The sequence below is a fragment of the Zingiber officinale genome, chromosome 6A (assembly GCF_018446385.1).
Source record: "Zingiber officinale cultivar Zhangliang chromosome 6A, Zo_v1.1, whole genome shotgun sequence".
Taxonomy (NCBI): domain Eukaryota; kingdom Viridiplantae; phylum Streptophyta; class Magnoliopsida; order Zingiberales; family Zingiberaceae; genus Zingiber; species Zingiber officinale.
In genome coordinates, this window is record NC_055997.1 from 125,993,401 (window position 1) to 126,021,090 (window position 27,690).

At 34.6% G+C, this 27,690-nt stretch overlaps 2 protein-coding genes across 6 annotated transcripts; both read left to right on the forward strand.

Annotated features, from left to right (window-relative positions):
- Positions 1–1,819: 1,819 nt before the first annotated feature.
- On the forward strand, positions 1,820–17,748 carry LOC121997946 (AT-rich interactive domain-containing protein 4-like). 4 transcript variants are annotated; one of them, XM_042552631.1, is made up of 17 exons: positions 1,820–1,953; positions 2,048–2,537; positions 2,613–2,928; positions 3,020–3,208; positions 8,556–8,609; positions 8,769–8,857; positions 8,967–9,243; positions 9,319–9,372; positions 10,650–10,681; positions 11,791–11,926; positions 12,002–12,175; positions 15,423–16,043; positions 16,133–16,270; positions 16,384–16,482; positions 16,771–16,871; positions 16,951–17,041; positions 17,434–17,748. In XM_042552631.1, exons 3-17 carry the CDS (start codon positions 2,791–2,793, stop codon positions 17,557–17,559), a joined length of 2,319 nt encoding a protein of 772 aa, XP_042408565.1. In that variant the 5' UTR covers positions 1,820–1,953; positions 2,048–2,537; positions 2,613–2,790; the 3' UTR covers positions 17,560–17,748. The 4 variants fall into 4 exon arrangements, with proteins under 4 accessions (XP_042408565.1, XP_042408564.1, XP_042408562.1 ...); XM_042552630.1 differs by having other exon boundaries at positions 2,713–2,928; XM_042552628.1 differs by having other exon boundaries at positions 1,821–1,953; positions 2,709–2,928.
- A 2,198-nt stretch (positions 17,749–19,946) lies between these two features.
- Positions 19,947–27,530, forward strand: LOC121997947 (oligouridylate-binding protein 1B-like). 2 transcript variants are annotated; one of them, XM_042552633.1, is made up of 12 exons: positions 19,947–20,294; positions 21,022–21,083; positions 21,569–21,671; positions 22,699–22,775; positions 22,856–22,917; positions 23,021–23,108; positions 23,242–23,317; positions 23,399–23,429; positions 23,684–23,803; positions 26,569–26,651; positions 26,741–26,914; positions 27,062–27,530. In XM_042552633.1, exons 1-12 carry the CDS (start codon positions 20,169–20,171, stop codon positions 27,341–27,343), a joined length of 1,284 nt encoding a protein of 427 aa, XP_042408567.1. In that variant the 5' UTR covers positions 19,947–20,168; the 3' UTR covers positions 27,344–27,530. The 2 variants fall into 2 exon arrangements, with proteins under 2 accessions (XP_042408567.1, XP_042408566.1); XM_042552632.1 differs by having other exon boundaries at positions 19,949–20,294; positions 26,566–26,651.
- The last annotated feature ends 160 nt before the right edge of the window (positions 27,531–27,690 follow it).

Sequence of the window (27,690 nt, forward strand, 5' to 3'; positions counted from 1 at the left end):
TTTTTTTAATTAGTAACTTCGATTTTAAACTTATGTTTGATGATTGCTATTTTTATAGGTTGACTTTAAATTTGTGGTTCGATTCATGGAATTACATTATCATCGCTAGCGGACATGGGCATAATCTTATATCTATTTCCTCCTATTTCAGATCTAATTTATTGTTTCTCTCATTTCTTTAACAACTTTTGATAGAATTATTCAGTTTTACTTATATTCTGTCTTTATTTTTTATTTTTTGTTTTGGCCTATCTAATTAAGTTTTTTATAGCTATTAATCATGGTATCAATATGATGATTACATTATCTCTCTGTTTAAATATGAATATTGTTTATTAGAAAATTCAATCGAATCCATTAGTTCAATATGTTCATTTTAATTAATTTAGATTTTAATTTAATACTCACCTTCTTATTGTCACATAATATAAAATATTATATTTTATATTAGTGAAAAAATATCGAGTAAAAATTATAAGGATATTAGATATATTTTTAAAAAAAATTAAAATAACATTATATTGTATTATTTATTTTAAAAATATATTTATTTTAATATTGGTATAGTATTTTTTTTATAATATAAAAGTAAACTTATTTTATTTTATCAAACATACTGTTTATCAATTTGATAAAATTAATTTAATTTTATTAAAATCATTTTAAAATAGTTTTAATCATAATTAATATAAGTTGATATAATGTTACGATGGTATAGTAATTATAATATAGTTACTATAAGTGAAGTTATTTTGATTCCATAAAAATAATTTTGATCAATTTAAAAATTTTAATTTAATTAAATTTATTTTATATTTGTGATGATAATAATAATAATAATATATAAATTTTTACTTAAATATTTATATTTGATTTAAATAAGTTATTAATATGGAGATTGGGTAACAAAAGATTATTCTATTCTTTCTAAACGTCGTGGTTCATATTTAAGTTATGAGAAATATTATAGTAAAAAAGTAATTATGCTTATATCAAACGTCTTGTCCCTCATTATAAAAAAATATAGAATCGTCACATCAATAATCCCTTAAATTCGATCTCATGGATATGGAGGGAGGTAAATGCAGGTATATAGCTGAAAGCGCATGACCAGGATGCTAACCCCAAACAATGACACCCTGAGAATCGAATCCTGGATCTCTCGACCATGAAATCATGCACCCCAACTGTACTACGCCCTGGAGACAAAATCTTATCCCTCATTATAAGCTTATACATATGCTTCTAAAGTCACCCTATTAGCTACTGTACTAAATGCATTTCCCCAAAGATATTCTAAAGTTCCTCCAAACTATAGTACGAAATCATCCCTAAAAATTTCGATTAATGCATGCATAATGCAAAACATGATTACTCTTGAAGCCACAAGTATAACATCTGATATAGAAATCTAATCTTGAGTGAAAAAATATCATGACATCAATTTTTTCAATAAAATCTTTTCAATAAAATTATCACGTAATAAATCAACAAAATCTAAAATAATTTTGCATGTGTCGTCTTCTGATTACGTTAAAGCAGATAAATCATAAAATTAATTTATATTCAACTCTCAAAATAATCAGGGGTGTGAGAATTTTGTTTTTTATAACATATACACACTAAAAATTAATCTTTTATTTTATTATAGTAAAATTATCGCCTTTTAAAGTAACGAATACCTCCCGTGGGAACTTAGTTATGAGAAATATGATGACAAAAAGATAAATACATTCGCTCTCAACATCTTCTCAAGATCAACACGAAAAAAAAAAATCATGGACGGTCTATAATCAGAAGCATGCCAGTAGACTCTGTATTCTGATTAAAATCCTCATTAGTTTGGTCCAAGATCATCAGCACGTGCTTCGCAGCCGCCATCAATGAGACCAAGAACATTCCCCGTAACATCATCCACTCCAGCGATCCATGTCGAAGCCCAAATTTATCATCGTACGCTCGATTCCGATGTCCAAGTCCTCATTATTATAATTTGAATTGAATTAAAAGTTTCTATTTTTTTTTGTTTTTGTTCTGTTCCGTGCAGTCGGAGCCGCAATAATACTGCAATATCAAGCAGTCATGAATCGGATTGGGAAAAGCCAAAAAAAGAAGAGAAAGAAAAAGAAAGATCCAGACCTTGATTGCAATCCAGCCATCGAAACTCCCACCTCCTCTTTAACAATTTATTCTGTTTAATTCCGAGTCTTTTATTACCCTTTTTTGTTCGCTCCGGTACCTGTTTCTAATTCATTATTTACTCTTTTTTTTCAACGATCCATTTTAGTCCTTTATTTTTTTTCGCTAAAGTCGACACAAACATGGATTTTGTTTGACTCCGACATTGGGAGATTATTAGGGTTCCGATTTGGGCGTGGGTTTGAATATCTTTAATTTTTGTCGACTTTACTCTTCGTTTCGGCGTGGCTGATCTCCTTTCCCTTCCCGAATGTTTTTGGAAGTCGCCAATCCTTTTGGATGAGCCTATGATCTAGATTCTGCTGGAGGAGGACTTGCCGAGATTGCAAGTAGAAAAGGTAGGATTTTGATAAGGGTTTACTCGATTTTGGGTCTTGTATTTAGGATCTCGCTTTTTGTACTTTTGCGAGGAGAATACAAAGGAGTACCAGTGGATTCATAAAGGATTTAGGGTTTTCACTTGCAATTTTCACTGCTAAGTATTCGTGTTTTCTCTTTGTCGCCGTCAGTTAGCTTGGGCGTAAGGAGGTTTGTAGTGAGAGAAAGACGAGCTTGCTTGAATCGTGAATCCTTTCATCATACATAGGAAGGATGTATCAATCTCGAGGATCTTCGAAGCAATCTTGTAGGCTCATTGCGGTTTTATGCGGGAAGTTCGCCGACAGGCAGGAGGTGAAGTGTCAGCGTCTCTACCCGTTTCCTGAACTTCTTTCGTCAGGGCGAATTGAGGTTTGTACTTCTGTTCAATTTCATGAAAGCTTGTTTTAGTGCTTTTTTTTTCTTACTTTTTTTTTGTTAGTGATTAACTTGTATAATGCAGGTCCATACACTTTTTAATCCGACACCAGATAGTTTTCGTGATGCTCAGAAATCATTGGAGCCAAATATCCTGTTCTTCCAGGGGCAGCAACTTGAAAATGAGGAAGAAATTGGGCATCTTGTTTGGGCAGACCTTGATGTTTCAGAGCCTGAGATGTTCGCTTCTCTCATCGCTCCTCCACCCACAATAGTGAGTAGTTCTTATAGCATCAGAACTTATGCTAATTTTATCTACACGTTTAACTTAATTGTTTAAGGAGCCATTTGTTAGGTTCCTGCCTGGACTGAATACTGCTTCAGTCTTCACCTTTAAGGTTGCTACCTTAGACCTTCTCTATCCCTTGTTTAGTTCTTCCAATGCTCCTACTTCTTCCCCTTCTTGCACCTTCTTCCTTCTATCCTTCTTCTTGTGCTTCATTTCTATTTTCTCTTTCATTTGCTGCCTCCTTTCTTTTGTTTGTATATAGCTGTCTAGCCAAATGGAGAGAGGAGCAAACCTACAAGCTGCTTTGTGTCGTTGTCACTGCTGCTCTTTGCCGGTGGATCTTCATCTGTTGCATATTCAATCCCACATCAAACATGATGCAACATTGGGGAGCATCTAGGGCTGCATCTAATTGCATATGGTGTATCAGGATGGGCCATATCCTAACAATGTTTCAGAATGGGACATGATTGGATATGGTGACACATACCTAGATCTAAATCATTGACTATTATCCAACCTGAACTTGAAAGTTTTTTGTATACATCTCTTACAAATTTCTAACTACTAGTGCAATCGATGCATAAACGAAACAAGTGCAATTCATAGGGATTATACTAGTTATTTTCTCATTATTTCTTGGATCATATTGGGAGGGCATTGGTTTTGTTGTCTCCTTATGTTGTATGCTCCTGCTCCTTGATGAGGTTGATTACCTATAAATAAAAATATGTAAGGTTATGTGAATGTTTTTAAATATGAAATCATGTTCAATTTCTATCACTGGACATACATCTTCATTGCTAAACTTTGGTGTTATTGTACAGAAATTTTGTGGCATTGCTAATTGTATGCGTCTGGGTCCTCTAGTGGAACAAGAAATTTTCATTGTGCTGGCTGGCATGGCTTGATACTTTAAATCATGATTAGTACCCCTTATATTCTGATGCATCCTATTCAACGTCTGGCATTCCTTTGAGCATCCATTATTTTGCCTCTACCCTGCACATGCACACTGATTTTGTTTAGGCTGCACAAGTCTTATGGGTGCATAATATATGATTATCATTGTTCTAAACATCGGCCTAGGCGGCTGTCTAGGTGCTAGGCGCCAACCAACCTCATTGAAAACATATTAGTCGGCCAGCCTAGGTGGCCTTGACGCCTAGGCAGGATTAGGTGACCCTAGGCATCGACTAATCGGCCAAATTGTCTAGGTGCTGTAGAAATAGTCCAAGGTTTTCATATTTTTTTTAGTTTGGGCTTTTAAATTTAAAGCCCAATTAAAAAAACAAATTGAAATGTAATCTTTTTTTTGTGTCGGGCTTAAGTTTTGTAAGCCCTAAACTTTGGTCCAACAAGAAAATTGATTTGTTAGTTTGCCCTAGCGGCTAACACTAAACTTCATCTTTATCTTACTGTTTCTGTTTAAGCATCTTGTTCTGTTATTTATTTTGGCTGATAATATTGGAGATTGAGACAAAAAATAAATTTTAAAGTGATTTATGAATTCAATTAAAGTTGGAGCAGAGTCTTTTACTTGTTAAATATCGAAGGTTCAATAAATTTGTGAGAAAAATGATGGATAAGATGAATCAGATGATTAAATCACATAGCTTCAAAGTTGTTAATTTTATTCTTAAATCACTTTTTGGGTTATTACAATTAACTGATGAAGTGATTAACAATAGGTAACAATGTCAAGCAATTCATTTTCGACGGCATCCGTCACTCAACCCGAATATGAGATTCTTAAGAGAAAAGTCAACGGACATCAGATGAGAGTTCAGGCTTTTGAATGATCCTAAGAACCTCGACAAAGTTAAATGCAAGTTGTGTGGGAAAATAATGTTAGGTGGAGTTTATAGGATCAAGGAGCACATTGGAAATATGTCTGGGAATGTATCTGGTTGTCAAAAAAACATCTCAAGAAGATTGCAATAAGTGCAAACGGACTAATTTAGAAAGAAGGAACAGAAAGAAGAACAAAAGAATAGAAGAAGAGAGTTGTAGAGCAGATGTGAATATTCCTCTAGATGAAGAAGAAGGTAATAGAATTGAAGGGATAGATGGACTTAAAAAACTTTTTTCATTTGACCCCATGGATAGATATGCATCGATGATTTCTCCACAAAATATAGGTTCAAGTGGAAGTAAAGTGCTTTGCCAAAAAAATATAAATGGGGCTCTTTTCAAAGAGATAGCTCAACAAATTCAATAATATGTTGGGAGATGAGTTTATGAAAATGGAATCCCATGTAATGTTGTTGATAATGATAGCTTCAAGCAACTAATGGAAACAATGGGTCAATTTGGACCAATATTAAAGTGATTTATGAATTCAATTAAAGTTGGAGCAGGGTCTTTTATTTGTTAAATATCAAAGGTTCAATAAATTTGTGAAAAATGGTGGATAAGATGAATCAGATGATTAAATCACATAGCTTCAAAGTTGCTAATTTTATTATTAAATATCTTTTTGGGTTATTACAATTAACTGATGAAGTGATTAACAATAGGTAACAATGTCAAGCAATTCATTTTCGACGACATCCGTCACTCAACCCGAATATGAGATTCTTAAGAGAAAAGTCAACAGACATCGGATGAGAGTTCGGGGTTTTGAATGATCCTAAGAACCTCGACAAAGTTAAATGCAAGTTGTGTGGGAAAATAATGTCAGGTGGAGTTTATAGGATCAAGGAGCACATTGGAAATATGCCTGGGAATGTATCTTGTTGTCAAAAAAACATCTCAAGAAGATTGCAATAAGTGCAAACAGACTAATTTAGAAAGAAGGAACAGAAAGAATAACAAAAGAATTAAAGAAGAGAGTTGTAGAGTAGAGGTGAATATTCCTCTAGATGAAGAAGAAGGTAATAGAATTGAAGGGATAGATGGACTTAAAAAACTTTTTTCATTTGGCCCCATGGATAGATATGCATCGATGATTTCTCCACAAAATATAGGTTCAAGTGGGAGTAAAGTGTTTTGCCAAAAAATATAAATGAGGCTCTTTTCAAAGAGATAATTCAACAAGTTCAATAATATGTTGGGAGATGAGTTTATGAAAATGGAATCCCATGTAATGTTGTTGATAATGATAGCTTCAAGCAACTAATGGAAACAATGGGTCAATTTGGACCAATATTCAAGTCTCCAACTCAATATCAAATTAGGGAGCTACTTGTGAAGTCGAAGTTGAAAGAACAAAGCAACTACTGAAGAAACATGAAAAAAGAATGGGCAAAGAATGGATGCTCGATCATGATAGATGCATGGAGTGATAGAAAAAGAAGAAGCATCCTAGATTTGTGTGCTTAATTGCAAGGAGGGTACTATATTTTTTAGAGTCTAAGGAGTCTTCAAATGAGGCACATGAACTTATTTTTGAGTATGTTGACAAATGTGTTGAACAAGTAGGTGATCAGAATATTGTTTAGATTGTAACAACAATGCCACCAATTATATGACTGTAGCTAAATTGATGAGAGAAAAGTGGCATGGGATTTTTTGGAGTTCTTGTGCAACTCACACTGCTAATCTCATGCTTGAAAGTATTGACAAGTTCCACAATATAAAAAGGTTATTGAGCAAGCTAAATTTTTTACCATTTTCATTTATGCTTACCATAAGACTTTGTCATTGATGAGAAGTTTCATGAAGAAGAGAGACATAGTACGATCAGAAGTTATCAGGTTTGCATCAAATTTTATCACATTACAGAGTTTGATTGAAAAAAGAATCTAGTTTAATGGCCATGTTTACAGGTGATACGTGGCAGAAATGTAAATGGTCAAAAACAAAGGAAAATTGACTTACTCCATGAGCTTTTGGAATGGTGTGGCACTTTGTTTGAAAATATTTGCTTCTTTGGTAATAATTCTTCGATTGGTAGATGGAGATAGAAAGTCATTGGGTTTCTATATGGGGAGCTTCTTCAAGTTAAAGAAGAAATCAAGGTGGCTTTGAACAACGTGGAATCAAATTATCAGCCTATCATAGTGATTATTGAGTCAAAAATGAAGGATAGACTTGATACATCATTGCATACCACTGTCTTTTTTTTTGTTGAATATCTATTTTTACTATAAAGATAGTTCTATTGCTCTTTATGAGGAGGTCGTGATGAGGACTTTTGAATGCCTAGAAATTTTGCATGCCGATGAGTTTGTTCTACAAGATACAATTATTAAAAGAAATATGCAAAATATAGAGACAAGATTGGGTTATTTGGGTAAACATTGGCAGCAAAAGCATGTATAAAAATGATGATACATTTGATCCATGTGCATGGTAGAGTACCTATGGTGCTCACACACCCAACTTACTAAGAGTGACTTTAAGGATACTTTCATTAACTACAAGTTCATCTGAGTGTGAAAGAAATTGGAGTGCATTTGAAGGAATAAGCTTAAATTTTAAGTTTTTAATTAAAGTACTAATTTTTAAAGTTTATATTCATGTTACCAACTACAATGTTTGCGTTCGCTTTTTTTATTAAGATTCATACAAAGAAAAGAAATAGGCTGGATGTCAACAGGTTGAATAATCTAGTATTTGTCCAATTTAATGCTAGATTGTTGAAAAAAAAAATAGAGAGAAAGAAAGGAATGTTGATGTTCTTCTTGCAAAAGATGCTTCAAATGCATAAGGTTGGATTATGGATAGTGGGGTAGATGATGAAGTTAAATCAGGTTCTGGGATCACTTGGCAAATGGTTGATGAAGAAAATCTACAACCCCGAAGAAGCTCTAGAGTGAGAGAACTTCACGAGAATGATTTTGCATTCGAAGAAGAAGAGGACGATCACAATGATGATATTAAGTTTGTGTCCGATTAAGAATAAGTTGTTGAAAATTATGAAGGAGAAGTAGAATAAATTTGTAATATTTTATTAGTTGTGTAATTTTGAACTCATTTTAAATTTGATATTACTGTATTGGAGTTATAGAATGTAATTTATTATGTAATTTATGTTGATTCCTTGAAACCCGCCTAGCAGCGCCTAGTCCCCGCCTCGATGGCCTAGGCGCTAGGTGCTGGTCTGATGTCCGTCTAGTGCCTAACGAATTTTAGAACCTTGATGATTATCATTTGCAGATAAAGAAACTAAGTTGGGTTTTGGAGATCCATTATCTGAGCATATATTATATTATATTATTTCTTCATGATGTTCATTTTGTTGAAGATAAGATCTGCTTATTCTAGTCCATCTTTTTCCTTGCAATAGATACCATAGTTATTTTACACCACATGTACTTGTCATTAATTTTTTATATTAAATTTATCCTCCATGTTTCATTTTTTCTATTTGCAATTATGGATACAGGTTTATCTGGAGGTTCCTAATGGGGAAAAGATAGCACAAACACTACATTCTAAGGTGGAGGGAATTCCATAGCTTTACAATTGCATGCCTATGTTAAGAATTTTGCAATGCTATAACTTATGTTTTTATGTTATTTTACTTTCACTCATCAAGATTGGATCTCATGGCATCTTCATGCAGATAAATTATTGATCATGCAATCTTGTTTCTCAGGGGATTCCATACGTGATGTACTGGAAGAATGAGTTCTCGTCTTATGCAGCTTCTCATTTTCACCAGTCACTACTGTCAGTAGTGCAGAGGTACTATTCTGTGCTTCCAGCTTTCTATTTCACTTTGAGTGATTAAAGTCCTTTTGACTGTAAGGAGATAAACTTATTGAAGTCTTGTGCTTGGGTTTTTCTTATGCAGTTCATGTTGCCATGCGTGGGATGCTTTTCAACTTGCCCATGCATCTTTTCGCCTCTATTGTGAAAGCAACAATTTTGTTTTGCATGCTAATGATCAACATTGTAACAATAAATTTGAACCACATTTACTGGGTGACGCTCCTAAAATAAATGCTATAATTCCTGAAAGTGTTCCAGAGGATGGAAATGATATATCTCTCGATACCCTTCCTGTGACAAAAATTTATGATGATGATGTGGATGTGAGGTTTCTTATTTGTGGAGCACCTTGCACATCGGTGAGCTGGTAACTTAACTCTTGAAGTAGTGCTTGCTGCTTGTTCAACTATTTACATGACCACACTATTTTTCAGGAATGTCTATTGAATTCTTTCGAAGATGGACTTAACGCCCTCTTGAACATTGAAGTAAGCATCATGAATTAATGCTTGCCTGTTATTTCTGCCTTTCTTGTTTATATGTTCATATTTTTTGAAGGTGGAGAGCATAACTATATATTACTTATATGAATTTGTGTAAGAGTATGGTTATATATTGTAGTTGACTGTTAGCTAAACAATCACCCACTATATTATACCATTGCTGCCAACATGAATAGCCTGATATACATTTTTTTTCAGTTGAGTGAGTTCTCAAGTAAATTTCTGTTCTTCAAGCAATAGTGCTTTGATATCCATTTCATATGTTTTATATGTTAATGGAAAAGTAAACAAAGGTTCCTACAAGGACTAAAAAATCCAGTAGATGACCATTAGGGAGGGTCTTGGCTAGCCGAATGAGGAAAATGCCATTGAGAAAGAAGGTTGGCAGTAGTTTCTGCATCTGACTTACACATGTGGCATTCAAATTCACACCATGTATAATGAGGAAGTTTGGTGCAGAGTCTCTTGCATAATAGCTTATTGCCTTATTCTATATTTATTTTCTTCGTTTGATATGAGAATCAACCAAAGAACTAATTGTCAAACTGCCTTGTGTTTTTAACGCTGTGCAAGAATTCGTGCATAGAAGATACATGAAATCTACCACAATAGTATCAGCTATCACCAAGTTATGAGGTCCTGGAATTATAATATTCATTCCAGGAGTTTAGCACTCAAGTCAGTTTGATTCTTTATGCGCTGGAGGTGTAGGTAATCAGAATGCTCAAAAGTAGCTGATTTTTGCTTGACAGTAAGCATTGAGCACACATTTGCTTGTGGGTGAGTGGAGATGACAACAATAAAAATATAGGGTGATTTACTGGACCATTTACAGAACAAGTAAACTTCAGGATCTATTTTCCACTCTTAAAGTGTCTGCCATTTGGTCAATGATTCAACATTTGGAGGGAAAGTTTTCTAGTTCTTCAAGATTTTAGTATTTTCAAAAATATTTTGTTTCATTTTATTCAAGTTAACATAGTCGACCACAAATATTTGGAGCTCCAGTCATAACTGTCCTTAAAATAAATGTTCTTAATATTCAAGATGCCTTTCTTTGAGTTGAGTTAGTACAGAGAACAAATGGATGTGAATTCTAGATCTTAAGTGGAATTGTCTTGCAGACATAAAGAAGTTTCTGAAATACTACAATTGAGTTCAGAATGGTTCTAAGTGTTATTCCTACTAGCCTTACATCATATTTTAGAATCACAAGTTCACTACTACAACTTTATCTGACTTCCTTTTATTTTTTGACTTAGATACGTGGGAGTAAACTTCACAACCGAATCAGGTATTCGTTGTACTTGCTCCAATTCTCTGGATTTAATTTATATGCGTTTTCTTGGTACCGAATCCTGACCTTAATGAGCATTAAGGTTTCTCCATTTGCAATTGTTTGTTAAAAACTTTACTTATCCAAGCGATTCACTTCTAGTTTGAAGAGTCATGCATGCAAATTAGAATGGTTTGCAGGATCCATGATTGTCAAATTTGGTCGATCTGGATATCGATTGTCCTAGTTGGATCTGCTAAAGCATATCAAATTTCCAGTGATATGCTGCTGGTCATGTCTTCAAGAGCTACTAGAAAAGTGAAGATAAGATCCAAACTCACAATAATCTCACTAAAAGAATGAAAAGTTTGAGAAAAATCTAGATGAATCAACAATTTTTCTCAATCAATTCTTGTTCTCATTTCAACCAAATGATTCTCTCTGCAAGGAGGAGAAAAATTGGTATGGAGGAATGGGGCTTTGACTCAGGTCAGAATTAATGAGTTCATTACAAGCCTATAAGGACTCCTTCTCAGCCATTCTTGTTGGAGCTTCTGGATTGCATGAGAGAAGCTGCTGGAATGCGTGAGAGAAGCCCTTTACTGGTGTCTTCGTCTTGGAGAGGAGAGCCAACTTCGTTAGAAGTGCCACTGCCTGTAGAACCTTGTCCCTATACAAAGGATAACCTCCTTTCTCATGGCAATATCCACCACTATATCATAACTTATAATACCACAAAAGAATATACAAGACTGCAACAAGTAATAACAATGTAAATTTTATTAAATATCTCAAACATATGTAGACACAATGTCTGACACATAATGATAAACCTAACTAGACTCATGTTGGCCAACATAACTGGGCTCATACTAATAGATGAAAAAAATATGCAAAAGTAAAATGCATAAAAGAAATAATCTGTGTGCTTATCATTAGAAATTCATATCTTATATCCGACCCATGTGAGATAAATTATTCTGCATAGAAATGGTTATGTTCCTGGTGCAGTACCGAGCTTGCTTTGTGGTGTTTCCCCATTGTTTAAGTCTTTTGGTAATTATGCTTCATATATAAGATGTTTATCATTGCTGCTGACTGGTGGATTATCCTAATGTTTCTGACAGTGCTGCACCTCCTCCACTGCAAGCTGGCTCACTCTCCCGTGGTGTTGTTACCATGCGATGCGATCTTGTTACTAGTAGTTCAGCACACATTTCACTCCTTGTGTCAGGCAGTGCACAAACATGTTTTGATGATCAGGTAAAACCTTACATCGCTGTTCATCTTGTGATTTGGTTAAATTACTGTCCTTAAGTGTTTTCTACTTATCTGCAGCTACTAGAAAACCACATTAAAAGTGAGCTTATTGAGAAGAATCAGCTAGTTCATTCTCTTCCAGATTTTCACAAAAGCAAGTTGTCTCCAACAGAGCCTATGACTTCTATGTCTGTTGCTTGTGGAGCTTCTGTTTTTGAAGTTTGGATGAAAATTCCATCGTGGGCTGCTCAGGTTAATTACTTTCTGATGTAGGACAAGATATTACTTTTACTTTTAAAAATCTCTTTTGAAGTAGTTGAGGAAAAAGGAATTATATATATAATTATCATACTTCTATCTTCACACTACATGTGCTTCAGCATAAAAGGGATCGGATGACATAGTATCATCAGATATTACCTTTAAATTCCTTGTAGATTATGCCGGGATATGTCACATTAGAAATAGATTGCGATTTAGGAACTTATTCAGCAACTAATGCATCAATTTAGTTTACTTCTTTGAATGTGTTTCATACTTAAGGTAGTAGATAAATGATAATATATTTTCAAAAAATTGGTTAATGTATGTTCTTATTTTGCTACCTTTAATCAAACTACTATATCTATTGTCATGCTTAAGTATTGTTTTTCCCTTTTTTCCCCTTACCTTTCTTGACTATTCAACTAATTAGTTCAAAGATATACAGACGTTTCTGGCAATTGAAAACAGATGCAGTATCCCTAAAGTTTGTTCTGAAAGTGCAAAATGTAAATTATCCATTACATTACACCCTCTAAATATGCAATTGTGAATTTGTTGTTAGCTGTAAGCATTGTTTTTAAAGGCGCTAGATGCAACCCGACTAAGAGGTTGTGGACCTTGGTGTGAGTCTTAAGCACATGCCTGCTTATGGAGGCTAAAATAGTGCTTTCAACTAAGAAATTTTAAATTCTTCAAATTCAAGGAAACAAAACCAAGTACAATTTGTTTCAAATGGAAAAGTGGGGAGGAACGACATGGGTTATGAGAAATCAATAAATCATTGTTGATAAAACAATTGATGTTTACAGAAGTAGCCTGGGGTGTGACATATGTCACTGCCCATGCTTTTGTGGTAAGCATGGTGTTTTTTTCCTTTTCAAAGGATTAATTGTTATGATTATGATCACCAAAAAACTTTTGAAAACTATTTTTTTATGTGTTAACTTGCGAAGTATTGACCTAAACAACAGTCTTGCAAACCTTTATTATTGCTAAGTCAATGATGTGCATTGAATTATATAAATAGATGTGGTACCACTCCAATTTTGAAAGATGAGTTCTATTAAAACATAACTGCTAACTTTGCACTGAATTAAATTGCATGCAACATTATCATTAGTTAATTTCTTCCCGTTGGCTCCCGGCGCAACGGTAAAGTTGTTGCTTTGTGACCAAAAGGTCATGAGTTCGAATCCCGGAAATAGCCTCTTACAAAAAGCAGGGTAAGGCTGCGTACAATGGATCCTTCCCCTGGACCTGCATAGCGGGAGTTTTGTGCACCGGACTGTCTTTTTTTTTTTTTTTTTTTGGCTCTAAGGTTAAACTTTTACACTTTACTGAATGCTCATAATTATGTTAAATTATGTCATTTACTCGCAAGAATTGATTGGCTTTCATAAAAAGAAAATTATTCTATTGGCAAATGGCATAAGTTTAATTGATCACTTATATGATAAAAAGAATAGCTCACCACATCGTGTTATGTAGCTTTTGGTATTGATAGGAAACAATTTGGCATTAACAGATCATGGAAACATTTTTGGAATTAGGTGGGAGATATATACCATGTTTATTGCTTGATTACATTTAACTTCTTTGCACCTATTTAGGCTATAGTTCTGTTAATATGATTAAATTATTATTATTATTATTATTTTTAGAGATCGTTGATTAAATAAGCACAATTCGGTGCATGAACCTCTCGCCAATGCGAGGTTTCAGAGAAGGGTCTATTATATGCAGTCTTACCTTACATTGTAAGAGGGTGTTTCCATAACTCGAATTATTGTAAGAGGGTGTTTTCATAACTCAAACTTATGACCTCTAGGTCATATGACAACTTTACCATTGTGCTAAGGCTCCCCTTCTTCGTTAAATGGATTGCTTATGTTAAGTAATTTCTTAACAACTAGTTAAACTATAATTTAATGATACAATCAAATTTAAATTTTTTATTTTGATGAGGATCACATATATTTCCGCACACACCTACATATTGCATATGCACTTAGTAGTAAGTAACCATATACCAACTCCCAACTCCATTAACACTTCATTAGTAGAAAGCAAATCAATTTAAATTTTTGCTGCCTATATATTCAAAGTCTTATATTATAACTTGAGGTGCTTATTGAATGACTGAGTCTTGCATGGACCAGGCATAATTGACTTACACTTTCCCCTTGTCGAGGTCCAAACCCAGCCCAAAATTAAATCTAATTGTTTGTCCAAGCCTGATCCTAATATCACATAATTTCTCCACACCTGTTCATTGAATTTATCAACCACTAAATATCCTAAATTTCAACACATTAATGGTGTAATAAGTTGGCTATAAAAGAAAAGATAATATGAAGAAAAGAGTATGTCTTTATTCCAACAATGCATAGTTTATTTATGGTACTTTATTTATAGATAATATTTTCAATTGGTTATATAAGATACTTTTCTGTTCCATAGTAAATCTGCAAAAATACTAATTCAAGTAAACTTAGTTATAAATTAAAATTATATATTATTAATTAAAATGTGAGGTCTAGCTCATCCAAAGTAATTGTGCGGACCTTAAATGCTGTCCAGACCTATTAATTGAGCTTTTTATTATTGTCCAAGTCCAAACCAAATGACAATGGGCCTGTGTCTGCCATTGGGCTTTTGTTGAACGATCAGTTCTTAATCCAATTATAGACATCCAGGTAAAAGTATCATATTTAGATATCTTAACTGAAAATCATCAACACTATTATGCATACAGCTCTTGAATTCTAAATTATCTTGAACATGTTACCTGATGGAAACAAATTATTTGATGTTATATCTTCTACTTTTTATCCTTTCTAGTCATGTGATTGATATCAAGGAAATGAACAGAGATAAATTGGCAATCAAAAACATGCACACCAAAGGGTAAACAACATAGCATGGTAAAACAAGAGCACTGGGTGTTTATTACCAGGCACATTTTTGTTGCGCCTTTGACCTTTTAAAAAAGCCATGCACTGCAGTGCCTTTCTTTCACCTAGATATGCTTTATTTTATCTACTATAGGCATGCAGGGCGTGGCGAGTGGCAACCAGGTCCGATCTTGATAACTTTGGCTGTTAATCTCTATTTTGCTGGAAACTTATGCTTATTGTATAGTTATTAATGACATTACCTTCTTCTAATTGCCCTCTTTGCTGGAAGCCATAATTTGATATAAGAATGATTCAGATCTGAAAAAGATGCAATACAGGTTTTGAAGCAGCTGGCTTCGGATGTATCCCACCGTAGCTTGGTTACACTTGGCATTGCAAGTATACAAGGTGTTGCAGTTGCATCATTTGAAAAAGAAGATGCTGATCGCCTTCTCTTCTTTTGGCGGCAACAGAGAAAAGAGTGCCACATCTTTGAATGCTTTCTTCCTCTGCCTGCTCTTTCATCTTCCGCAAGGAAACAAAGGTCCAGACCTTCAGAAACTGAACAGGATGGTTCAGATGCCTGTAACCGTATTGTAGAAACCGATGGGTCAATCTTTCTGAAACATGATGGCGATGCCTTGAAACAAGTTGGCTCATGTGAAGGGATTCCTAGCACTTATAAAAGATTTAAGATTGCTACAATGAAGCCCATTCCACACTCGCACCAACATCAAATGTTGCCTTTTTCAGGAGTTGACAAGGATATGAATGATGGAAGCCAGGCAAAAGTTAACCTGCAAAATGTACTTTCCATAAAGCATAATACTATTCGCACTCCTTTGGTGCACAGAAAATCTGTATCAAATTCTTTTCGTAAGCAACAAAATATACCTCTAAATCCTTTACCATTGAAGAAACATGGATGTAATAGATCACCAATTCAAGATTGTTCTGAAGTGAGCTTCTGCACCTTCTGTGGTCTTTGAATAAAGTAGTTTTTTTTTTGTTTTTTTTACTAACCTTGTTTTCATGGGTATGTAACTAGGAGGAATTCCTTGAAGATGTCATGCAATTTCTACTCCACAGAGGACATAGTCGACTTGTTCCTCAAGGAGGACTTTCTGAGTTTCCTGATGTTGTACTCAATGCCAAACGTCTAGATCTGTTCAACTTGTATAAAGAGGTTATGTATATTTTTATATCTTTTGGAAGCACTGTATAATATTTTGATGCTAATTATAAATATATTTTTGATCTGGAATTCAAATTTTGCTGCATATACGTGTTGCCATGTAGGTAGTTTCAAGGGGAGGCTTTTATGTTGGGAATGGCATAAACTGGAAAGGACAGGTTTTCTCAAAGATGCGAAACTATACAATTTCGAATAAAATGACTGTGAGTTCTTTATTTTCATATGATTTCGCAGGCATCATTTCTAGTCTATAACCTAATGCATTAGAACTCGTGTTTTTAACACGGTTTTTGTCTGGAAAAATATCTTAACATGAGATTCCAGTATCTTTGTCTATTAGGGAAAATTTTTATTTCCTAAATATAGGTCGTTCAGTATTCCAGTATCAAGAATGGTTGTTTATGGGTGTATTTCCTATGTAACTCGTTGGCCTGTATGCCATGAATAAAAAGATCAGTGAAAACTGAGTTTAAATGCTTCATATGATCCAGGGCGCCGGAAATACATTAAAAAGACATTATGAAACATATCTCTTGGAATATGAGCTAGCACATGATGATGTGGACGGCGAGTGTTGCTTGTTGTGTCACAGGTAAGCTTTGCTAACTTCCTTTCTCAACTCCATGGCGTGCTCCAAAACTCAGACATTTTGCATTCTATTTCTTCTGCAGTAGCACTCCTGGTGACTGGGTGAATTGTGGATTATGTGGGGAGTGGGCACATTTTGGCTGTGACAGACGACTGGGTCTTGCTACTTTTAAGGTTCTTCTTGCTCTTTGATCCTCGCATAACTAGTCCAACTATTAGTGGCTGACATTGGTAGTAAAAGGTGGAATCCGCCATCCTAGCGGCTTCACACGATCGGCCCCACGACTATATGTGAGGAGGTAAATCGGGAAGCTGTAGTTGGCCAATGCGGAGGAGGGTTTTTTTTCCTTGACTTTGCCGAGATTTGAATCCTTGTCCTATGGTAGCAACTCTGCTCCGCACTAGCCAACTCAACCTTGTCCCGGGGGCACTGATATCGATATTATGCATCAATATTAGAAGCCCTTGATTTTCTTGTGATCGATTGCAATTATTTTGAAACCTTTGCTCAAAATTTGTCACCAACAGAACAGTAATACAAGTCTAATTTGCACATTTCTCGACAGGATTATGCGAAGACAGATGGCTTGGAGTACATTTGCCCCAACTGCAGTCTCACAAACACTAAGAAGAAATCTCAGAAGCTCGTGAATGGAGGCTCCAGCACTGCTGTTCTTTCCGAGCATACATGATCATTTCTTTCCTCTTGGCATTTTGCACGAGGAGCTTTGCAAGGGCTTACACTTCCTCAGAGTGCTAATTCCTTGTGTTGTTTACTAGGCTTAGGTCAGACATCTAGGACGAATGCAGAGGGACAAACACTATAGTTATTGTTATTATTATTTTGGTTTATTTTAAAAAAATCTACATATTTTTTCTTCTTCTTTATTTCTTTTTATTATATAATAATTTAGCTGTTATTTCAGATAAGATCGATGCACCAAATATGGTTAATGTTTTAAATTCTCTTTTAAGGCAGCAGAAATCTGGGAAGCAAGTTAGCTCTTGGAAATTATTTTGCACCAAACAAACTGTTCGATCTTATCTTAAAAGAAAATTTGCGGTTGCTCTGTGAAGTTGGATTGGCAACCTCTGCCTCTCAGTACTTGAAGTCGTGAAGTTAGCTAGATATTGAGTGTTGCGTAAAGTTAGCTAGGTATGAAAGTTTATTCTGCACCAAAAAAATCTGTGAAGTTAGCTAGATATCGAGTGTTCCATATTAGTCAAAGACGAAAACGTCGTCTTAAAAGGGATAAATTATGAGATTATTTTGTCTTAGCACATAATCCTTTACATGGAGGTTAGATATTCAGTGCGATGTTTTTACACAAATTGTCTCTAACATCTATTGTATTAAATATTTATACACGCATGATGCTGTCAGAAAATTACGAAGAAGAGCAGATGGGGATGTGACTTTTGGATTAATTATGTGTAAATTTTACTCCGCTCTACAATAAAAGATAATAAAAGAAAGGTTAGTGCTGAGTTAGGATAGAAGTTTTCAGCGTTGGTCTTTTGACGTTCAAGTCAGTGATTAAAAGAAGAAAATAGAGCAATAGTAAACACAAGTCGTAAATAGTGAATATATGTACTTCCGTCGGTGCATGAATCCTCCTTTATATAGGATTACGTATGCACTCCACAAGGTGTGGGCATATTCTCCAAACTGTCCTATGAAAGAACATGTCAGAAAAATATCTCTGATGAGACAATAGATATTTTCGTCGTATGATCCGCTTGTTGATCATGCCTTATTGTTAGCGGTATTATCTTCTAAAGGAATATTAAGAGATATGAGAGGGGTTCCACTGTTTGACCGAGTGGGGGAGCCGCTCGATCGGGGATCCCTGCCTGATCGACCTCAGTCGATCTTCTCTATAATCCCTTAGCTCAGTTGATTGTTTTCGCCAAGCCAGATCAGTGCTTCGGTCGTCTTAGCATTCCTCCGATCCGTAATGAACGACAGATCAGATACTTCATGCCCACTCGGTAGTTGACATCGTTTTCCGTTCGACCCTTTTTGTGGGACCGTTGACCACCGTTGATTATTTTAACTTTGACTTCCACATTAACTGTTGTCTCTATCTTTGACCCACACTTGATGATCTCCTTTATCACCACATCAATATATATACAGATGTTAACTATGTCAATATATGAGTTATGTGTTCAGTATTGATGAGAGGAACAAACTTGACTGATGATCATTGATTTCAATTGCTTCAATTCCTACGCTATTGGTTTGTTGGGCGACTTCAGTTGTCGATGGTGGTGCTAGATCAACAGTGGCGTACTATAGTCGTTCGATTTAGTAATTCTAGATTATAGTTGGCCTAAAATATTCATTAAAAAATACGAAGGGCATCTTCTTGTTCAAATAATTAAAAGAGTGTTATTTTTATTTATTATCAAAATATCACCTTTTAATTATCTTTATCGGGATGTTGTCATATTTATTATAATATAGAAACTTCTATTATATATATATATATATATATATATATATATATATATATATATATAGATTAATACCAGTTTAACATTATAGTGTACAATTATAAATTGCAACACCTATCATAGGTATTTTAAAAATTGATTGAGATAAGTTGGAATGCTATTTTAATAATAAATAAAAAAGTATCCTTCTTACGATTACAATTGAAAAGAAAGGGCGTCAATTTGTTTTTTTATTAATTTATTTAAATGGCACAGTAAAAAAACCAATCGGATTTTTTTTAAAAAAAATATATATTTTAATTTACTGGGTTAGATTTTAATTTTAAAATATATAAATCGATTACTATATTTAAACAGTCAATGATCAACAATTATACATCTCGATTGATAATTCAATTGTTAAGCATTGAATAAATCAATTTTATATTGATTCTGTTTAATTTTAATAGTAAAATTTAATCTATTCGGTGAAACGTTATATCCGAGATATAATTATCTAATTATGGTTGCCGGGTAAAATATGCCGACGAAGACCTAATTATCTAATTATGGCTGCTCTCATACACGCGCGTAAGTTTTCGATATATGCATTATACATTTTAGATGTACCAAAATACAAAACTGATGATCGGAAGCAAACCACGTGATGTGTTAAATTTGCAGATAGGGTACAAAGGCAGCCTGTTCTTTTCACCGATCGCGTCTCCCTTCCCCGATCGAACCTCGCATCGCCTCTCCTTCGTCTCCCCTCTCTGCTGATCACGCTCTCCCTCTTCTCTGCCTGGAGTCGCTCGGTCTCGAGTCAGGTGGGTGCCTTAGAACATCCCTAGGGCTAGGAACGATGCAGCAGCAGAGGCTCAAACAGCAGCAGGCTCTGATGCAACAGGCCCTCCTTCTACAGCAGCAGCAACAGCAGCAGCAGCAGCAATCCCTCTATCCCCATCCCGGTCTCTTGGCTCCCCCTCAGGTTTCCATTCCGTTTCTTCGCTTCAGATCGTTTTCTCAGATCGATCTTTATTTTTTTTCTCTTGACTTCCAAAATTTCTTCTTTGCTATATAAACTGTCTCTTTTGGGTATGTTCGCTATTTTCTGGTAGCTGTTACTTGCCGAATATCTTTACTCTAGGGATGACTGCTAGGGTTTTTGTTATTTTTTTTTCAGCTAGGGATTCCTTCAGTTCAATTCAACGGGGTCTTTGTTGCATGTTCGTATTTTATATATCATTTTGTTTTTGGTCTTTAGAATTTCTTGAGTACCGTCCTACCTCTATGCTTGGTATTTTCTGCTTTCCTTTGACATTTAGATTTCTTTGAGATAATCACACGCGGGCTTTGGTCATCATAAATTTAATGGATTTTTATCTTGTAATTTCTTAAACATAAGTTTTCTTTATAAATTCGAAATGTTGTTCCTGCCAAAATAGCAGCACTAGCAACAGGATGCTAACTGTTGGAAAATAATACTAGTTACTCTTTCATCGTCCACCAGTTTCTATACTTGAAGTATTCTTTTATATGCATATGTACATTTTTTTTCAAAAAAATAAATAAATTCGTCTTATAGAGTGTAATGGTTTGTGCAAATCTTTGACGTGACTAGGGCTTTGTAAGTTTTAGGCTGTTTTTCACTTTATTTTTGGGGGTGCTATTTTTTTTTGTCCTTTTTTCTGTTTATTTACTTTTCTATTTTGCAGATAGAGCCAATCCTAAGTGGAAATCTTCCTCCTGGATTTGATCCAAGCACATGTCGCAGTGTGTGAGTCCTGTTAGGATTTTTTTTTTTTTCTTTTTTCTATAATTTTAGTGCATATGCTACCTTTCTGTATAGTACACCTATTTTCTAGGTTGGGCATGAGCGGGGTATCTTCTTTTTGTTCTTCATTATTTATTTATTTTTGTCTCTACAAGTTGTTATGCAGTTTACTAATTTACATAATTCTCTTGGCGTTGGCCTTCTCTGTACATTGATCTTGTATTCTTGTTGATGTTGAGATTGGTTTGCCATTGAGTTTGTTTCTTGAAATTGTTAAATGAACTGAATAATTTTTGTTTACCATGTATTTACAACTATTTTAGTTCCTTTTTTTTTTAAAAAATTTTGTTAGTTAAATTATGGAGTCCCTGAATCTTGACAACTGATGATTCTAAGGATGTTGGTTGCCGAGAAAGATTTTGGATTTTCTTTATGATTCTGTACCTGATTCTTCTTCCTTATCTCTTATTTCTTTATGAATAATACAGGTTTGTAGGTAATGTTCATCTTCAAGTTACAGAACCTCTTCTTCAAGAGGTTTTTCAAAGCGCTGGTCTAGTTGAAGGATGTAAGCTCATTAGAAAAGAAAAGGTTTGTTATTCCTTCTATTTCATCATGTATTCTTCCTTGAGAATTGTATTTTGTCTATTTTTTTGTTGGAAAATTTGGCATTTCCATTCATTTTTACAGATATCCAACACTTTGTTTCATGTTTAAACAAGGCATTTGCATATTTATTGTGATATCCAATTATACATTAACTTTAACTGGTCCAAGTATAGAAAAACTGATCTATGTTTAAGGCTTTTTTTTCAATTTTTCTTAGATATTTGATTTCCTTGGGTCATGTGGTATGGAGTGGAACAGAATGGAATGGGGATGTCTCATTTCACTCATGTTTTAGTGTTCCTTTAATGGAAGGAATTCAGGAAAAAAACTAAGACATAGCAATCTTATAATGGGTATTTCCGTGGGTCATAACATACTTCTTCTTATATGTTTTAGTGTTCCTGGGGATGTCTCATTTCCATGGGTCATAAGATACTTTTCTATTTGTTTTAAGTTCACTTGAATACTTTGCTAAATTTTCATAGTGATTCCACAAATCATTTTGGCAAATCATGCTTATTGGTTGTTAGACATGTTACACTCATAATTTTTCATGCGGGCAGCAGGCCAACCATTCAAGAAATGCATTTTGATCAAGTTGACAATCAGAAATAGGGGCATTGAGTTTAATGTCTGATGATAACTCCTATCACATGCCTAGGCTAGGTCTAGCCTATATGACACTTGGGGAATGAACCAAGTTATTTTCTAAACATCATCTTATACAATTAAGTAGTAAAAAATGTTTTTAGAATATTTTTGGGTAAAATTTAAGTTTGTTGTTTAATTTTAATCTGCATCAACCATCAGTAATAGGCACAATGATATGTTTGGTAGTAAGTTGTGGTCCCTATATTATGTATTTTATTTTTATTATTATTATTATTATTATTATTATTATTTTTGTATTATGGTAATAGTTGCTGACATTTAATTCCTTGTTTCTTTAGATCGATTCTTGACTCGGATATGTTCATTGCCTTTTTTCCCTTTTTTTTGGTCTTTGCAGTCATCATTTGGTTTTGTTGATTACTTTGATCGCCGATCAGCTGCACTTGCAATTGTAATGCTGAATGGAAGACAGCTGTATGTTTGATAATACAATTTTGATATCTAGTATATGTATTTAATCAGTGTTTTCATAGTTACATCATTCATATTTACAGATTTGGTCAATCTATCAAGGTTAATTGGGCATATGCTAGTGGGCAAAGGGAGGATACATCTGGTTGAGTATTTTTGTTTATTTCATCTATTAAATTTATGTTGCAATTCAGATTCACACGTATCAAATTGTTTGGTGAGTATTTTACATTTTGGCATATGTTTAGGGCACTTCAATATCTTCGTTGGTGATCTTAGCCCTGAGGTTACAGATGCTACTTTGTATGCATGCTTTTCCGTGTATCCAAGCTGCTCGTAAGTATTCACAAAGTGTCTATTTTTGTTGGTATTCTGTGTTCTTTTATGATTTACTATTTACATTTCCTGAATGTTTACAAAAGTTGTTTTTACTTCTTTTATATTACATTGAATTGTTTTTTTGTTGTAGAGATGCAAGAGTCATGTGGGACCAAAAAACTGGGCGGTCAAGGGGTTTTGGTTTTGTATCTTTCCGGAATCAACAGGTATGTGTATCAATTGATATATTATTTAAGAGTTATGTAATTTGCTGACTCTTCCTCTTTTTCTTCAACTAAAATTGTCAGGATGCTCAAAGTGCCATAAATGATTTAACTGGTGAGTTATATTTATGCCTATTTTTATTACCTGTTTTAATGGACTACCAATCAACTTGCTCAGGCTGTTTGCGCAATGTTTTTATTGCATACACTGAACTTAATGTGAAAATATTGTTAAGGTGTCTAAAAAAGCCAAAATAAGAAAAAAGTGCTCTAATCTAACTTGAGATGCTTATATGCCTTCTTAAGTTGTAAATTTAAAGTTCTGAAGTTGACACAAATAATTCTAATTTGACAATTGACATTATGCAGGCAAGTGGATTGGCAGTCGCCAAATTCGTTGTAACTGGGCTACCAAGGGAGCTAATGCTGGTGAAGATAAAACAAGTTCTGATTCAAAGAGTGTGGTGGAATTAACAACTGGATCTGTAGGTGAGTAGCACTTTGAACTGTTATGCGGTAGTGAGAACTATTTTTATTATTTATATGGAATAATTTAACTTGTGCAATAAATATGTTGATCTCTTGGCTTAAATCAATCTTTGTTTAGAATTTTATTTCCTTATAATTAAACACTATTGTATACAATCGGACTATTGTATATCTCATATGCTGTATATGCAAGTGCATGGCGGCGTCATCATCATCATCATCTAGCTGTGTTTATCTCAACTATTTGTTGCCAGCTATATGAATGCTATCCTTTAATTTAGCATTATACTAGAAAATCAATTAAGTCATTTTTTAGTACATTAACTTGTATTTTATTTAGCCTCTCTTGACCCCTTGGTCTTCTATTTTAATTGATCTATTTCCTCTAACTATAATCTTTCAACTTATCTACGATCTCATTATATTTTTCATATTGTATTTATCTATTAGAGATTAATTGTTTCTAGGCACTAATATATATATATATATATATATATATATATATATATATATATATATATATATATATATATATTACCTTTTTCGCTAACTCCACACATCCATTAACTTCTTTTTTTAATTTTTTTTTTAATATGTTGCTTCCTAATAGCCCGCCACCTATCATGGATTGTTGCACAGCCTTTAAAATGTCCCTTTTTAACTAAGTACAATAATAAGTCTCCAAAAATTCCTCTCCATTTTGATCCCTCATTATTTATCATATCAACGATGTCTTCATTGAAATCCCTGTGTGTTGAAGAATAGTTCGAAGGTATCTAAAATTAGGAATGCCATATCCATCCACTGCAAATATTCTCTTTTCAAATTACAGAAACTACTTTACATATGTTCATTTTTTTCTACCTGTCTTAAAACTCATTTCTAAATTTTTTTCTTCCACACATCACTTCAAATTTAATATAATTAATCTTTCATTAATTAACATAATTACTTCACAACATGGGTTTGCACCAGGATTTTGTCACAGGATGCGATTCCCCTTGATGCACCTTGTTGCTGAAGATTGTTTCAAATTTCACGGCTTAAGATCTAGTAGTTATTTAAGTTTATTGCAAATAGACACTCTGTATTGCTTTAATTTTTGTCTACTCATCTAGTGAATTAATTTCGTGTATAAATTTTCTAGAACCTTCAGCATACTTTTGCTATTCCTCCTCATTATAAATATATAGATTTATATTGTTTCTTTTTGAAAATTTTACAATTTGTTTGTAACATAAAGTTGCATAAGCTCCTCAAATAGTTTAATATTTCCCTATATCGTATTGAAAGAGAATAACTAGAAAGTGGGATTGAGAATGTGAGCCATTTGTTATATTGGTCATTACTTTTGATTGAACTAGATTAAAGCTCATTACCATTTTAGTTGGCTTAACATTTTTATTTAGCTAGATCTATCATGTACTTTTTTTTGGATTTTCAAATCTAACGATTTTGATCATTTCAAATTTATGACAACATTTTGATCTTCGTATTAAATCTGTCATCTGTTGGATTCTCACCCAGGCAGTGGTTTAAGCTGTTGACTTGGTGCTGATGTGGCCAACTGCCAGATCATTGCCCAATCTACACACCTGCCAATTAAAAGAAAACTTAAAAGTTGTGATTAGTTGAAAAAGAAAGGAGCATCTGTTCCTCAAGCTCCCTCACTGTTGTAGACCACATTGCCCTTGAGCCACCAGCATCACTGCCATGCTTTGCTCCTTGGAGCTTCCTTCCTGATCACACCTTATCAACTTTGCTGCCACCAACTCGTCGTTCTCAGCTGCACCCAGTACACCTCGCTGGAGCTTCCATTCCAGTGAGATTCTTTAGTTTCATCCCTTCCATGATCTCTTAGTAGTCGAACATCAGAACTTGAAATGACTTCATGTCCAAGGAAAGGTCCTTCGTGATTTGCAAATGTGTGGTTATCGGAACACTGTAGAGTATGCAGGTGAGATTGTCTGTAGTTGAGTGTGGGCACGACTTGGTGGAACCTCTCATGAAGATGGAGTTGAGCCTGACTGAGCTGTGATTGTCTGCACTGCTGTTGTTGGGGTCCCTCAAGAAGCTGTTGCTGTAGGTCGAGACGGCAAACTCCACAGATGATGGCAATGAGGCAATTGTTGGAGAGGTCAAGGGAGGAGGGCTTTAGAGCTGCAAGGCTTGTCTGGATTTCATAGTTGATTTGGTGTTTGACAAATCTAGTGAGTTGAACCTCTTTAACTTGCCAAGTTCTCCATGGCAGTTTTGGCAACTTTGAGCCCAAGCAGAACGAGCAGTTCCTATGCTCGTTGAAATTTCATGGTGAATTGTTCTTCAGCATAGAATCCTCTTTATGCTCACCTTCAGGCACATAACCAGCTGGATTGTGCCTGTAAAGTTGTAGACATGGTGATGTAGTTGAACACAATCTCCTGAGCTTCAGAGGCAAACCTGTTCAAATATAGAAATAAGTTAACTTTGGTAGCACCTCGTTGTAGATGTCATTGTCAAGTGTTTGGCAAATGATGTCTCAATTGGCTAGTGGTTTTAATTGAGTGGATGATTCAATGTTTTGCCTTGTTACTGTTATATCAACACAAGGATGGCTGGATGGGAGTCAAAAGAATGATAAATTCGTTGTAAATGTTGTGATCATCACGAAAAGCTTTTTTTTTTTTTTCACATTGATAGATTTCAAAATCCATACAAGATGCATGATCAATTTAATATTTAACCCTTTCATTTATTACTGCTAAAATTCTCTTATTTTGTAGAAGAAGTCCATGATAATACAAATGAGGATGGTCCAGAGAATAACCCACAGTATACCACTGTCTATGTTGGTAATCTTTCTTATGAGGCAAGTCTCTCTTTGCATTTGCATTTGATCATGCCTTATCTGTCTTGTTTAGCAGATTTACATCATGTCATGCTTACTGAATTTGGCAGGTTAGTCAACTAGATCTCCATCACCTTTTCCATTCTCTTGGTGCTGGAGTGATTGAAGAAGTTCGCGTACAACGTGATAAGGGGTTTGGTTTTGTGAGATACAGTAGCCATTCTGAGGCTGCATTGGCTATCCAAACAGGAAATGGCCGAATGCTCGGTGGGAAGCCAATCAAGGTTGATACTACTGGCTTTGACTAGTGTAACTGTTATTGTATATTTCTAAACAGGACCACCATTGGAGGCCATTCGTGTGTATATTTTGTTGCATCATTTTTAGATAGAGACCACTATTCTTATCAAATTTCTTTATTTATGTTTTAGTGCTCTTGGGGTAGCAAGCCCACTCCTCCTGGAACAACCTCCACGCCACTTCCTCCACCTGCTGCTGTGACATTCCCTGGAATCTCTGCGACTGATCTCTTAGGTTATGAGCGCTCATTGGCATTGGGCAAGATCGGTGCCAGCCAACAGGCAATGATGCATGCCCAAGCTCAGCATGCTCTCAAGCAAGCTGCCATGGGGATGGGTGCTGGCGCTAGTCAAGCTATTTATGATGGTGGCTACCAAAATGTGAATGCAGCTCATCAGCTCATGTATTACTAAGCTATCAAATCACATTCAGACTCAACGATTCATCATCCAACTTTTATATTGTGTGCTTCTACTATCTTGTTTATACTTAATTTTCAGCTATGTTTTAATTTGGTTGTGACGCTCTTCTACCTTTAAATTGTATTCATGTAATTGATAACTATTTAGGGTTTGCTAATACTTGAGGAACTTTATGCTACATCTCTTCTGTGATAGTTTGTGCTACTTGTGCCCGAATTGTTTTTTCCCCTCAAAGTGATGTCAACTCGTACCTTTTAGATCGTGAACTGATTTGTAGAATAGTTTATTGTCTTTTTGTTTTAAATTAAAAACTACTTTGTAAATCATCTCGTGCCTTG